Source organism: Accipiter gentilis, chromosome 5 (genome assembly GCF_929443795.1).
Source record: "Accipiter gentilis chromosome 5, bAccGen1.1, whole genome shotgun sequence".
In the NCBI taxonomy this organism is placed as follows: Eukaryota; Metazoa; Chordata; class Aves; order Accipitriformes; family Accipitridae; genus Astur; species Astur gentilis.
The window spans coordinates 41,660,811-41,675,933 of NC_064884.1; the positions used below are offsets into that span (position 1 = coordinate 41,660,811).

Here is a 15,123-nt window from a genome sequence, read left to right on the forward strand (position 1 = left end):
TTTTGTGTGGCATTGGGCATGCTGGATTATATATAGAATAACTGCAGTGCTTTTGGGGTTTCTCTTGTTGCAACAATCAGCAAAAGTGACAAAAGTTAAATTGCCAATGCAAGTTGTCCTATGGTTTCACAAACCTCCCTCCCCTATTTTATTCCTCTCCCTGGAGTCGAGAGGGACTAATATAAGTCTACATGGAGGCATCTTTCTGTTCTGCACAAAGTATTGAAATAGGACAGGTGGAGTCATCTTTTTGTTATTTCCCTCTGAGAAATCTCTAGTGAGATTCTAATTTACCTAATAAAAGATTTGTGAGGAAAAGACAAGCTCCTTCTCAAGCGCTTAAGGTACTGAAGACTTTGAAGAAAACTGGATGGCCAGAGCTCCTTTTCTGTAGCTTAATGTTGCTGTGGTTCACCCGTGTCTCTGTTTATACTTACTGAATGTTCTTCAACCAGGCTCCAAAATGGTTGCAAAGTGATGGAGAGGAGCTCTTTAGAGTCCTGGAACTTGCAACTAAAGACAAGAAACACTGATGAATCAGTTAAATGCTTACTAAACAGCTTGTCAACAAAAGAGCAGGTGTTGGGTTGAGGTCTATAGGTATGGAATTAGATAACTTCTACGGTGTTAAATCTGTCTGGAAAATGCTTGAATTTTTCTTTCATTTTCTGTATTTCTCTTGGTTTACTGATAGATCTTATTCTCAGCTCTGTATCAGATCACTCCTGTGTTCACGCACCAGCCGTGTTCTGCTGCCAGTAGATGGGGCAGTTGAAGACTGGCAGTGCTGAAAAAGGAACAATCAACACAATAAAAAATAAAATCAGAGTAAGGATCTGAAGAGGACTTCTCTATGCTCTGAAAACATCAAGGCAGTTTTGCCTGTATCTTAATATCTGTTCTCAACTTGCTTTCAATTGTTTATTAAAAACTCATATGAAAATTTAATTCTTGCTCCTTTTTCCTTACTTTAGCTTTGCCTGTAAGCATCGAAGGCTGAGTAAGGCAAACTGTGATTACATTGAAAAGGAAAGAGAGAGATTAACTTGGTTTTTTTTAAATAATTGAGCCTTCTGTTGCATTGGAGTTCCTCAAATTTGAATTTAGGAAAAGGAAAAGACAAATGGAGATAAAACGTGTTGTTGTGACAATAGGCATTTGTGTGATAAAAACTGAGGGAAAATGTCAGGCGTAGCCTTAAAAGCAGCCGATCACAGGCTGGGGTCCAATAACTTTTTTCTTTGCACAGGAATGATTTTAAAGGAAAGAAGAATCTGCATTTAGAAATTCTGTTTCTTGGTAGTTTTAAATGTACATCTTCATTTCTAATGATATATACTATGTGGTTTATTGCTCTCGTACAAATCACAAGACTTTCAAAAAGAGATTCAGTAATTATCTTAAGAGCTTTATCATGTGCGTAACCCTTAACCCTCAAAATAATGCTGGTTCCTTTGTTTAATGTTGATAAGAATTTGCTGTTTATGGGTTTGTCTAAATTGAATTAGAACCGACTTCCAGTTTAAGTAGATAATTTTACTTTCTTTTGTTCCACATCTCCTGGATATCTTCTCCTTTAGATTTATCTTCAATGCTCCTTTGTCTTCTGTGATAAATTGTTAGTGAGGTTCCAGGCTGTAATTTTACTTCAGACCAAACAAAGTCAGTAAGCAGATGTGATGTGATTTAACTGTGGCAACTTGCTGGCTCCAGGAGAATTTAGCAAGCGAGAGCTGTGTCCAGTATTAGAAAACCCATATGGCAGTGGAGACATCGCTGTCAGAGTCAACTCGACTGGTCATTTTAGAAGCACCAGCAGAGAACATCACTTCTTTTTATGTGGTGCATTTGAGTTTATTTACTATACCTGTGGTCTTGCCATCTATATGATTGTCTTCATGAATGCAAATGGAGCAGCTCTAATGTTAATAATAAAAATAAAAAATAAAATTAAAAAAAGCTGCCATAAAACTCCGTTGCTTTTTCTGCCCTTGGAAACATTCCCACATACTCATTAGCTTTGCAGAATAGTGCTTTGTTCAAGAAAAAAAGCCCAGCCAGCCGGCACGTGCGGCATGCAAAGATGATGTATCTTGTCAATATAATTTAGTGCACTATTTCAGTGTAATTTTATCAGACCAGTACAGCTGCATATGGTAATCACTTCACTAAATCTTTACTGCCTAATGCAGAGGAAGCAAGAATTGTCCTTGCGTTGCAGCCCAGCACCTCCTCGGACAGAAATCCTTGTGCGCGGAAGCCCTCCAAGCCCAGGTGGTCAGTGCAGCTGGAAGGAGGCACCGCCGGCCCCGGTCCCTGCCGTGGGTATCCTAACGCGTCCTCGTGGCATGGCCCAGCGGCCCCTCGGTGCCCGTCCTCCGGCAGTGTGCCGTTCGCCGCGGGCGCTGGGGTTTGCAGAGGATGCTCTCGGGAGAGCTGTCGCTTGCAGCCCCACAGCTGCAATCACCATGGCAACGTTCCTCCAACCCCGGCAGGGAAGAGCAGAAAAAGAGAACCATGTCTGACTTGTCATAATTTAATGTTTCACCTTCCCTTTCTTCTCCAGCCCCATGAGTCCTTGAAGCACGGTGCGCTGGGAAGCATTATCCACAAAGGGAAGCTTTCGCTCTGACAAAGAAGGCGTTTTCATGTCAGATTATGGACGGGCGGTAGTAATCTGATGAGGGCTTTGGTTCAGTGACCCAAATAAAAGGTGATGCAATGCATTTGCCATCCAGACTCAAGGCATTTACCATCTTGAGGGAATGTGTTCGTGAAGTTTTGAATATAATATAAGTGGAAATAGGTATGTAATTATATGTGGATTTGTACTGTGAACTGAGGCTTTGATCTTGAGAGGCTTTGGCAGGGAGAAACTGTGAAAGGAGATGCTGTAGCTCCTTCCAAAGGAGCAGCATGTGGGTGCTGTGAAGGACCAAGTGAAATGAAGAATTGGATGTATCTGCTGTGTTGACAGTGCCACTTGCCGGTGTGGCCAAGCTGATTTCCTAGCAGACCGATCCGACTGCTTTGCCTATGCTGCTTGTGCTAGTAACATCACTTGTCTGCTTCTAGTGTGAATGCATTGAGGCATCTCAAACTCAAAAAAAGCAAACAAAAAAAACCCTAAACCCACCCCCCAAAAAAAACCCCAAACCAACCTACCTACTACCAAAAAAGAAAAAAAAAAGAAAAAGAAAAGAAGCTATTTTCTGCAAATTTAGCTCCACAACCATCTCACCTTCCTTCAGATCAACATTCTTGCTGGTAAAAAGGGGACTCAGGGACATGGCCATGGGAGAAAGCATGGGAGATGAAATGGATCCTACCCTTTCAGCAGCAGTGCAATGGGGCAACTGGATACTTGCTTACTATCTTTTTCCTCTCCTAGGAAATATTGTGAAAATATGCTTTAGTCTAAATAAATATAAATATCCATCTATTCTTGAGCAAGGGAGGATGAGAGAGGATACCATGTGTGTGCCTCACTGTTTAAAAATATGGCCCAGCTGGATGATGGAGCAACCGCCTATTCAAGGATCTCAGCTTTGAGACCTTGAGCTTCACGGCTGTTAGAGTCACCTTAAAACTTGGTTTGTTAACTCCCATGCATGTGGGGAAAAACATTAACAAAAAGAACCAACTCAAACTCTTCCCTAAGCCTGTTGCCAGCATCACAGAGAATATGTTTGTGCTTTGGTGAGTGCATGAATGACTTCAATAAGCCCAGTCAGAAGCAAAGTGCTCGGCAGCCGTGGCAGAGCAGGTAACTGCCCGATTCTGTAAATGCTTCATCTTGATCTTCTGCTTCTTGCAGCACTGCTTGTAAATTCTCATAAATTATGACTGCAAAGCCAGCTGCAGAGCCCGTAGTTAGGTGTTAATGCTGCCCATTGCTTGCTCCAACCTGCTTGTTCAGGTTTTGCTTTACTTGATCTCAGTTTGCAGAATGTGTCGGAAGGACTTTAAAAAGAATCTAAATTGATTTCTGTAACGGATCAGAAGAATTGTGGAATGCTGTGTCCCCATGTCCCTCTGGAAATCCCAGTCTCAAATGTGGCTTTTTTTCCCCCTCTTGAACAGGCTTCTTTCAGCAAACATCTCTGCAGTCCCTTGTTTGTTAAGCAAACTTTTTCTAGTTCTGATCTTGTAAACTGAGTATTTTAGGTTCTAACTCTCCTTCCATGGTTTTGGGTGGGGATTTTTTTCATGCTTATTCATGTGTATCACAGACAAATTGGGAAGACCAGATTCTGCAGCCATTGCTACTGATGCTTCCTTGTTGTTTTCATGAAAGGGAATTATTTTTTGTTGTGCCTGATCTGGTGCACCTCAAGGTGTCTTTAAGGCTTATTCGAACTGTAAAAATACTGCCAGTATGGTGTAAATTAAAGTACAAGCAAGCACAAATAGCATTCAGCAACCTTAACTTAAGAAAGATCTTAATTTAAAGTGATAGTAAAAAATACCAGGATCACGTGAACTGTGCCTATGGTAAGGTAGAGATGCACAGACAATTTCTGTGTGTATCATCTTTACCAACAGAGCAGTGCAGTGTAAATCACAGTCCCTTTGAGGGGCTTTCCCACTCTTTCATGGGGATGGGTAGCAAGCTACTTACACTGCTTATGGGGCTTTTGGGCAAAAATAAGCGTATAGTGACTGGTCTGTGTTTGCTGAAATATTTCTGGATATTTTTTTTTCCCAACCATGATTAAAACTGCCCTCCCTAGCAGAAATGCATGTTTTAGCGGTGTTCGTGTCCTTTAGACAAAGGTAAGTAACATATTCTAGGTCTTTGCATGACTCTCTTTTCCCTATATCTGCTTTGTTCGAGAAAGTCTTGTTAACAAAACAGTGCTGTCACAACTTCAGAAATGTAGGTGGAGCTTAATCCTCAGCCACTTCACTAAACAGACGTAGGTTTTAAACTGTAGCAGCTGCTGTGCTGTATCAGACCAAAGGTCTATCGGGACCATGGTCGTGTCTCCAAGAGATGCCTTGGGAGGACAGCAGCAGGGCAAGTGTGCATCATCCCTCTCCTTAATACTTTCCCAGTCCCTTCAGACATTGGACTTGGGATGATGTGAGCTGGACATGGGGTTTTTTATTCAATAACACCTGCTGGATTTCTCTTCCCTGAACTTCTCTTCAAACATGTGCCACCAGCTTTTAGGTTTTGTAGCCTTCTTTGGCAAGCTCAGCTAACCACTGCATGGAGAGATCTTGCTTTGTTTGTGTCCTGGCATCTGCCAGCTTCACTTGATACCCACTCATTCCTGTACTGACAAGGCAGGACTTCACTCAGGGCTCTGTGGACATCTGTCATATCCCCTCTCAGTCCTCTCTTCCCACAGACAATTTTCCTAGCGTATTTAACTTCTCCGTGTTTGGAGGTTGTTCTGTGCTTCTGATTGTCCTTGCAGTCTTTACCAGCAATGAACATTGAAAATCATGAAGTAACTTGTATTTTGATATCTTCATCATGAAAAAAATCTACCTTGTATTTTCATGGGATGAGAGAAGGTTCCTGCCTTCTAATGGCAGCAGCCTTGTTCTGGTGATTGTAAACTTCTCTACTTCCCTAATACAGGAGCTTTGGCAGTTCTCTTCATCTGTTCATATAAAGTTATCTCCTCTCTCCCAACATCTTCCTTCCCTGGTCATTGTCAGAGGCAGGAAATTCTGCAGAGTGCAACCAGAATGGAGTGATGGGATGTCCTTTGTCAGGACAGTGGGGCACTGCGAAGGGCACCAAATGGACCTAACAACTCCTTAAGAGTAGGATGGCAAAGAGCTTTCTTGAGGCGTTCAGGCTGAACTGCAGCAGCAGCTCAGACTTGGCCTCGAAGGAAGACGGGTGCAGCAGCATGACATTTGCTGCAGCCATTGCTGAGCAGCAGAACGAGCTGCAGGAGAAGCCCAGACCAGCTCGGTTTAGGGTTCTGCATCCAGCACGTCATGTGTACGTGCATGAGTCTCACGTGTGCAACTTGCTTACAACCACTGTTCCTTTGATAATTTTTATGTTTATTCTTGGACATGGTCTTGTTAATATGATCTAATTAATTTCTGAGTGGGACCCTTCTCTCTTTCCTAGCTCGTGGAATATTGTTTCTATTAAGCAGAGTGATAGAACGAACATTGTTCAGCTGACTCATGTGAAAAGAGAAAATATCATTTAGTAAATTAAGCAGCTCTTCCCACTCACTGCTTATATGTTCTGTAATGTGATCTATTAGAATGGAAAGGCTTTCATTTAAAACCATTTGCCTCAAACCTTCTATGGGATCTGAATTTACTTGAATTGGGAAACTGCAGATCACAAATTGTGGTGTATGCAAGTAACCAGTGGGTGCTGCGTGTGAATATTAGCCCCTCCATCATATCTGTGCTCTGCAAGGAGGTGACCCCTTTCAAAAGCAATCAGGAATAGTATAATTAAAGCTTGCTTCAGATTTGAGCATTTATTCTAACTGCAATGCCTCGGAGGACCCTGTGGCAGAACTGCATACAGCTTCTGCACTGCACTATGGACTTAAATATTTAATAACCTTTCCTGTTTGAGATCCTTTAAAGCTTTGCAGGAAGGTTCATGCCTGTGTGAATTTCTAGCTAGGTTTTGTTTTATTCCTTTCAGTTTGGATGCCTGGAGGGCAGCTTGTGCTAGGGCAGCATGAAATATTGATCACGAAACAGTTCAGGCTAGTGCGAAGGAGGCCTAGTGGGAGGAGGTGTGCTGTATTACATACAGCAAGCATGAAATAGTTTTCCAAGGTTTAGTTAGTTGCAGAACTGCTCAAAAAATGTAACACTGGTGTTTAATTTAGACAAACTCAGTTTGCTGAATTCTGGACATTTGTTTGCTTGCTCATATGTTTAGATTGCGTGCTGTGTGGGTTTTCTTCTACATTTGCAGAGATAGCAGCATCTAGGTCAAATCTAGATTATCCCTTTTTCCATAGAAGACCTGCAGGCGAGGCAGTCTCGGCACTTTGGGCCCAACCTGCCTGGTCTGCTGGTTTTCCCTGTGCTCTGCAGTGGCCATTTGATTGTTTTCCTTTCTTTCCTCCTTTCCCCCCCTGCCTTTTTTAATGGGAAATTCTGAGCCTGGAAGCAGACTGCAGTCTGCAAACGAGCTTATAATGTATAGATTGGTATATAGGATTTATATTCTGCTAAGGTGATGGACTAGATCTGTGTTAGGTTTCTTTAATCTTAGAAACTTTCCTTAGAAGCTCGCTAAGGTTTTTAAGCAGATTCTAAAGGCATGTTCAGATCTCCTTTTCCATTCATTTGAGTTTTAAGTTATTAAATTTTAATCAGAAAACATGTGAATTAAACATGCTTCATAAAATATTTCAGTACTTCCCATAAGATAAGATGTGACTCTTGGTTTGGATGAATGCTCTATTTCTTTTTGTGCAAGTCCCAGCTTCAGAAGCTACCAAAGCAGCTGCCACACTGGGAGGAGGGGGACCACTGATGGGGTCACCGAGCACCCAGAGCTGTGCAGGAGGATTTCTCTTGATCTGGAGCTTTTCGTGGTCCCAGTGGTCACTTCCACATCAGTGGGCATAACTGAAGGAGTAAAAGGGACTGTGGTAAAGCAAACAGCAAGGAACTCTTGTTCACTGGAAGCAGCCATAGAAATAAACACTCTGTAATGTTCAGGAGTTTTGACTGAATTTCTTGTGTTGTTCAGACTTTGTTTTCCAGCCTTTTCCTTTCTCTCCATCTATCCTCCTAGCCCTTTAGTCATAGTTTCACTTGCCCTTGGGTTTTTTTCACCTGACCTTTAGGAGGACAAAGCATAGAGGAGAAGGCAGAGGTATTGAAAGAGATGAGGAGACACCATGGGTGGGGACTGGATGGGGAGGAATGTTGTTGGTTTGGTTTATTGTTTGCTTGCTTGCTTGTTTGTTTGTTTTTAAAAAGCCTAAAACCTCCTTTTCTTTCCATTTTCAACATAACCGTAGTTATACATCTCTGCTCTTGAGTCCTTAATTTACTTATGGTCCGCTCCTGTGCATACATGCATTGTGGAGCCAACACATGCTGCTGGTTATTCCCCTTCCTATACCCTGCCCTGCCTTGTCTCCTTGGGCAGCTCTTCTTGTAAAGGACAATCTGTTCAATAGCGTGTCCTGCACGATGTCTCTTGCTCTTGCTTGCTCACTAGGCACTGCGTTAATTGGTGACAAAATTGATTGCTTTGGAGTCCGCTCTTCAGTGTGTCACTTTGAAAATTGTCATCAAACAAGGTTTTCTGCGAGCCTGGCTTCCTATGGGTTTGTCGTACACTGCTGACACCCCACAGTGACAACAGTCAGTTTTCTTCTTGTGACCACTTCACTGCCAGTACTCTCCAATCTTCATCATATCCTCCACTCCTTCCCTTGTGTCCACACATGTCCACCTTTTCATCCCCCTGGAATACTGCCAGATCCTTCTGGTATCCTCTACCTGTTTGGCTTGGCATGCAGTCTGGTGTGGCTGTGCCTAGCTAGGAGCTTCGTGTGTGCTGGTTGGGATTTGGAGATCAAAGAAGGCAGATGGCTCTTGAGCTCATTCTGAAGCGTTTCCAGCAATGTCACTCTAATTTGAGGCTTGCTCTACTCTGCTGTTGATTTTTCCTGAAAGATATATGGACTTGCCTCTTTGAGTCTTCTGTTCCTCTGTCAGATTTGGTTGAAGCTGGCTAGAGATTCAGAAGATATCGCGGCAATCTCAGGAGGTCAGATGGGGACAAGGTTATCTTTAGTCTCATTTCTATGGGAAGCCAGGTTAACCAGAAGTGAAAGTCTCAGAAAGGTGGCAAAGGAAGTATCACTTTATTCTTGCCTGTGGGAGGAATGATACAGGGCACTGTGATTCTCAGGCCTGTTTACCCTGTCCTTGCAAGATTTGCTAAATGCAAGTGCTGAAACTACCAGCTTGCTGCTGTGTAGTTTTGATTTAAGTTCAAGCTGAAAGCTGCTCACTGGTTGTCAAGTTTCAGAACGGTGATGCATGGGAGCTGTTGAATCCTTTCTGAACTATATATGAAAATGACTTGGACATTATCTTGGGTACAGAGGGCCACAAGAAAGAAGTAGAATCCTGAATGCACAGATCTTTCTGTTGGGTTTTTGGCATGCAGGTCCCCCACGTTTGGCCTTGACTCTACCATTATCCTCTAGCATGTAACAATAAAAGTAGCTTTTGCAACGTGAGAATCTGTTAAGTGCCATGATAAACTTAACTCTGGAAATTTGATCTTTAATTTCATTTTACAGTGCTTGATGTTCTTGAGTTATGAACTGGAGGTGGGGGGGAGAATTGAAAAGGTACATTGAGAGAGCTGCTGCTCTCCCAATGTTCAAGCCTGAGAAAGGTGTGTGTTGGTAGGAAACACTCCAGCATCCTCGTTTGTCTTGTGTATGGTTCTGACCCATTGCTCACAGCTACACAATGCAGAGTACACAAAGTGGCTGCTGAACAAGGAGTTTGTGGCTTTGACAGCCTCCTCTTGTTTGTAGGTTTGAATGGTCCCTGTTTCTGGAAGAGTCTGCTAGACCATCAGGTAGTCAGCTTGCCTTGGCAGTTCAACATTATTGATGGACTGCTTTAAGCAGAAATGAGCCCTGTGGTTGAAAAGAAAAACACCAAGCCAGAAAATTAATTTTAAAAATAGTTGTACCCCATTCCCTGGGAGAAGTTTGTTCTTATCCTTGGCTTTCTCCTTACTTTTGGGAGGCACTGCCATTGTGGCTATTAGGAAGGCCCTTACTAGGAGGGAGATTATCCAGTTATGACAACTTGATTTGAGGACATGCTTTTCATTAATAGTTTACTGCTTGTGTGTAGCCAAGGGGCATGCCTCAGCTGGATAATTGGATTTGGAAGGCTAGTGTTTGTAGCAATTGTGACACTTCTTGCTGTGAAGCCAATTTCTGCAGCGATGCAGCTGATACAACATTGGGACAATCTGTTACAGCGCCTTTGTTCCACGGATGTCTGACTGGTGTAAAAAATAACCACAGCAAGAGACTTCCCTCAAGAGCGTGCCTACTTCAAGCACAAGGAGGCAAAATCAAGACCTTGTTCTGTATCTAAAAACAATTCAAAATGTTTTTGGGAAAAACTTGACAGAAGTGAAGCTCTGCAAAGTCTTTAGCAGCTTACACAAATTTACCGTGCATGTTCTTTTCTTGGGATCCTTTATAACATTCAGAAGGCTGTTTAGCTGTGACTTGGAACCCTTTGTTCCTCATTTCTGTTCTTACTAAATTAAAAAATTTGAAGTTGGCAGTAGGATTTTACCTAGTTTGTCTTGTTTACTGTCCATACATTCCTTGCAGGTACATTTTGTGACGCTTCAGTCTACATTTAAATGTCTCAAGTAATCCAAGTCTTCTTCACTTTTCTTTGAAAAAGGGCACAAATTATTTCAGTACTCTTTAGATGCTCAATTATTTTATCCTAGTTGCTGATTCTGTAAAATTCATACAGTTTCTGAACCTGATATGCCCTCAGACATGAAAATGGGAGGTTTAAATCAGCCTTACACACTTTGGGTGAAACCCATGCCCTGTGCAAGTTGGTTTTAGCTTGTGGCTTCAGGAAGCCCTGAGGTTCTCAGGAGCTCTGATGCCCTTAATATGGCAATGTTCTTGTGTCTCTTTGTGATATGCAGGTTACATAGAACTAAAACTACAGTTATAACTGAGTGTGCTAAAAGCGACTACTAAGAACAGCATATGTGATGCAGAGGATGCTGCTTTCCCTCAATCTGTCTAATGATTTCAAAGAAAAAATAAGGAAAGTGTTATACATTATTTTATATGCATGCAGCATTGAGATTTTCAGTACCAGTTCACTGTTCACTGTTTAACCCACGCTTTCTCTTCCTGCCGGTTTTGTTTGTCAGTGCTGATTTTCTGCTGTGGTTACAGGGACTGCTTTTTGTGCTTCCTGCTCTTACCTTTCCCTTCACTGTCCTGTGTCCTGCCTCACTTCCCCAGCTCTCCCCTTCAACTGCTGAAATAGTCTCTATTCCCACACTCTCCTTAGGAGTGTGGCTCCTGGCAGGGCCTGAGGTCTAATTAGGAGGATGTTGCCTTCAGTCACCTTGCATGTGTTCAGTTGTTCACCTAGTTGCTTGCTTTACTTCATTTTGCTACACTTTGCTGTCCAGGATCATTTCCTTCCTTGTCTTCCTACCGCCAATACACAACGTACCATATAGGAGTAAGCTGGGCTCTGTCTGCTTCTCAGCTGTATGGGACTTAGCAGCTGCAGTTTGGCTTTCACCATGGTAAATGATCCGCAGAATGGCATAGGGTTTAGGGTGATTTCATAGTGTTTCGATGACTGGTTTCTATCTTGGAATAAAATATTGGAGGTTGTAGGCTTACAGTCATTTGGACACAATAAAATACAGGTTGAGGAATGGATTGGCTCAGCCTTACCTCGGATGTTTGGGCAGTGTTGTGTAGGGTGTTGACTCTGTTCTGGCATGTTAGAACATAAATGTGCTTTACGGAGCATCAAACACACCAGTGAAGCGGTGGGTGCTCGAGTAACTCCCCAGGCTCTGCTGGAGCCACGTGAGTCATGTCTGTTGTGAACAGGAGATATCCCACGCAAGGACAGTGAGGCCAAAGGGGAACGAGGAGGGGTTGCTCTGACAGAGGTTGGAAGAAGAGTCCTCTGCTTTTGAGGGGCTTGGGACCCAAAGGCTCTATTTCCTCTGAATTTTGAGTGTATAGAGAAGAGCAGCCCCTCACATCTGCTATACTGCTTGCTACATATAGTTTTTGTCAGCCACATATCAGGGTTGTCAGTAAAGCTGTCAAGAGAACCTTTGACATCAGCTTCATAAAGTGAATATCATGTTGGAAATTGCCTCAGGTAATTAATTAATTCTTCTGTAAATAGAAGGCTTGATATGCATCAATGGTGCTATGGGATGTTTCTCAAGAGGGAAATAAACTCTCCAGCAGGGCCCGTAGTGAGCAGCGAAGCACTCTTCGTATGCAAGAGGCTCATTATCCTTCCAGTTTAATTCTACAAGGAAACAAAAATACAATCTTCATCTTGGCAGATTATATTAGATGGAAGGTACAGCTGTTGACAAATCCCTTGGGGACGTGCATGTCAGCTTGAGAGCGCTCAGGGAATATGCATTTCTCTGGTTACAGGAATCGAACAGCACAACCTGCCCAGCCTGGCTGAGCGCTGCCATGCTTTGTTGTGCAGGCGGTCTTCAAGTTAGGAGTTAAGGTAGCAACGTACAGTCACGTCAGCACTGCAGGCAGTCTTCTTGCACCGAGTCCCAGAGTGCCTCTTTGCATGGGGTGTCAGAAGAAGTCCAGAACATGGTGTGTTTTCTGCCTGTGGTGCTCTCCAGGCACAAATAAGACTCGCAGCAAAGCTGGCAGAGCTGGCCTTCCGTCCGGCAAGTTGGGAGGACATCATTTGTTTTGCTTATTTGCTTGCTTTTCACCGCACAGCCAGAATGGATATTCCCCAAACTATTTTCAAAGCAATCTTTTTTTAATCAGAGTTAAAATTGTTTTTCGATACACTGGTAAACAGAGTGGGTTTTCAGTCATATTTTAATTGGATTTGATTAGTACAGAGAAATCACTTCCTTCAAAATAAAACTAATATATTTATTGATTTCAGCAGTATAGGAGTACAGAAAGAAAAAAATATCCTGCTTTTTATTGCTAAAACTATTTCTCCACTGACTCTTAGGTTTGGAGGGGCACTTTGGCTCGCCTTCGCTATAAGAGGACAAAGGCCGCCCTCACAATACTCAAGTATTACCGCCGCTACAAAGTGAAGGCCTACATCCGTGAAGTTGCCCGACGCTTTCACAATGTGAGGCTAATGAAGGATTATGGCAAGCATGTGCAGTGGCCCACTCCTCCAAAAGTGCTGCGCCGATTTGAAGAGGCACTCCAGACCATTTACCATAGGTACAAAAGAAAACCTCTTGTCTTTTCAGTGTAACCTAGAGGAGTGAACAGCTACTGCTTGTTCCATAAAAGTTGAAAAAAGGACTGAAGAACATTAACTGCACATCATAGCTGAAGATGTCAGTGGCTTTTGGCACCCTTGACCAGGCAAATAATTATTCTGTTTCAAAGATTTAGTCAGGATGGACATTGTATTTCCTTCCTTGACCCCTTTCTGGTTGGCTTCAAAAGAAAAGAGCAGCTGCTGTTAGATGAGGGGGAAGAGAAAGGGAATCTTCTCGACTTCCTCAAGACTTCTTATATTAAGCCAGTATTTTTCTGCAGTAGAATAAGCAATGTTCCGCTATTCACCCATATTCTATGTGTAGAAGAGGTATTTTATACCTTTATTACAAACTCCTAATATCTAAAAGCTAGTGACTTTTTTCTCTGCTAAGTTGTAGGCAAAGTAGTTACGATTCCAATTTGAAAAATGATGACTTCTGAAAATCGCTGAACAAGAGAAATGTTGGCTGGATGGAGCCTCCAGAGATCTCCAGTCCAGCCATCTGCTTGAAGGGGGATTACCACCAGCACTAGATCAAGTTAGCCTTGGGTTTTTTTCCCCCAGCTGTCTCTTGAAAGCCATCCACAGCCTATTTGGGTAGAGAGTCCTGCTTTCAGAATAAGCTCAATTATCATAACTACAAAATTTTAGTTGCTGAAAGACTTTTCATAGCATTAATCCTGGAGGCGTGGTGTTGCTGCTGAAGGCTGGAGTATAGTATGTAGTAATGGATGGGCTGCCCTGCCCTGTTTCATGTCACAGTTGGTTAGGTTTCAATTGTAGGGCCAAATTCAGCTATTAAAGGAGAATGATATTGTAAATGAGCCAAAAAATGGGCTTGCAAAAACTTTATTGCAAACAGATGTGCCAGTAGTTGACTTCTGGGTATGGGATGAGGAGTATACCAGCCAAATCTTTTGGGAGTCAGAGATGATATGTGACTTTAAAGTGATAACTGATGTTTCCAGCTTTATGAATGCAATGGAAGGACTTCTTTTTACTCTGACATTTATAGTCTAGGGGTGTCCTTGTGGTTGATCTGGCAGAAGTAGTCCTCAGAGTGCATGGTACAGACTGGAACTGATTCAGGCGTTTTGCGGCAGGTGGAGAGCAGGTGAACTCATCCGGAGCGTCCCACCAGAAGTCCTACCTCAACTGCGGGCCAAGGTTGCTGCCATGGAAGTGCTGAAGGGTCACAGAGCTGATATTGGCCTACAAAGAGCATGGGAGGGGAATTACATCGCACTGGTGAGTACAAGTGAAGTCATCAATGCAATGGCTGGGGCTTAGAATGCTAAAAGGGTGGAAATCTTAAAAAGTGACTGTTGGTTTCTTGGGAGGGAGAAGTACTTTAAAGTTTCCTCTGTAAGTAGGTTTATATAGTTTCAGAGTCTTTGACTTCTACTATACTAGGAGTGATTTTTCTGAATACGGACCATAGCTTGAGCATCACAAGCAGCATTAGAAGATAATGAGTGATGCCATCAGCTGGCTCTTCAAATGGCCAAAGCTAGGAAAGAAGTCGATGTAAAACTAAAATTCTAGGTATAATGGGATGTTAAGAAATAGCATAAAATGAAAAGGAACAAAGAAGTTCTCTCTAGGCAAGCTGCATTGCTTCCTTTTACTCTGTCCTTCCTTCAAGCATTTTGTTTTGTTAAGGGTTTTTTTTTCAGAAAGCACATAAAACTCCAGATGCTCTGCTGCTCTTTGATGAGGCAGAGACTGGAGGAAGCCTTCGAACACAGTGATGCAGCTGCAGTTCTCTCTGGCCCACTGTGACGTAATGCAATTACTTTCTTCAGTAAGCAAGAAGAGTTATGTGCCTGTCTTTGCTCTTTCAGAAACCAGATAACCCTCAGACCACGGGCTCTTTCATCCCTGTTGCCAATGAGCTGAAACGGAAAGACAAGTACATGAACGTGCTCTTCTCCTGTCATGTCCGCAAGGTAACTGGCATGTGCGTGGTCTGCAGACACATGGGCTGGGTGGGGAAACTTCTTGCGGTCAAAGTGAAATCTTGGGAAGCCAAGGGTGAGGAGGTAATCCTGGAGATGCTTTAAAAGGCGGCAGTTCAAAGCAGTCTTGTTTCAACGAACGGTATCAGTG

At 42.8% G+C, this 15,123-nt stretch overlaps 1 protein-coding gene across 1 annotated transcript in view; it reads left to right on the plus strand.

The window, feature by feature from the left end:
* Window positions 1–15,123, plus strand: part of MYO1D (myosin ID) — a 162,452-nt gene that overhangs the window by 72,393 nt on the left and 74,936 nt on the right. The window contains exons 17-19 of the mRNA XM_049799607.1: window positions 12,745–12,968; window positions 14,118–14,262; window positions 14,859–14,963. Coding sequence (XP_049655564.1) covers window positions 12,745–12,968; window positions 14,118–14,262; window positions 14,859–14,963 — 474 coding nt within the window. The remainder of the gene's footprint in view (window positions 1–12,744; window positions 12,969–14,117; window positions 14,263–14,858; window positions 14,964–15,123) is intronic.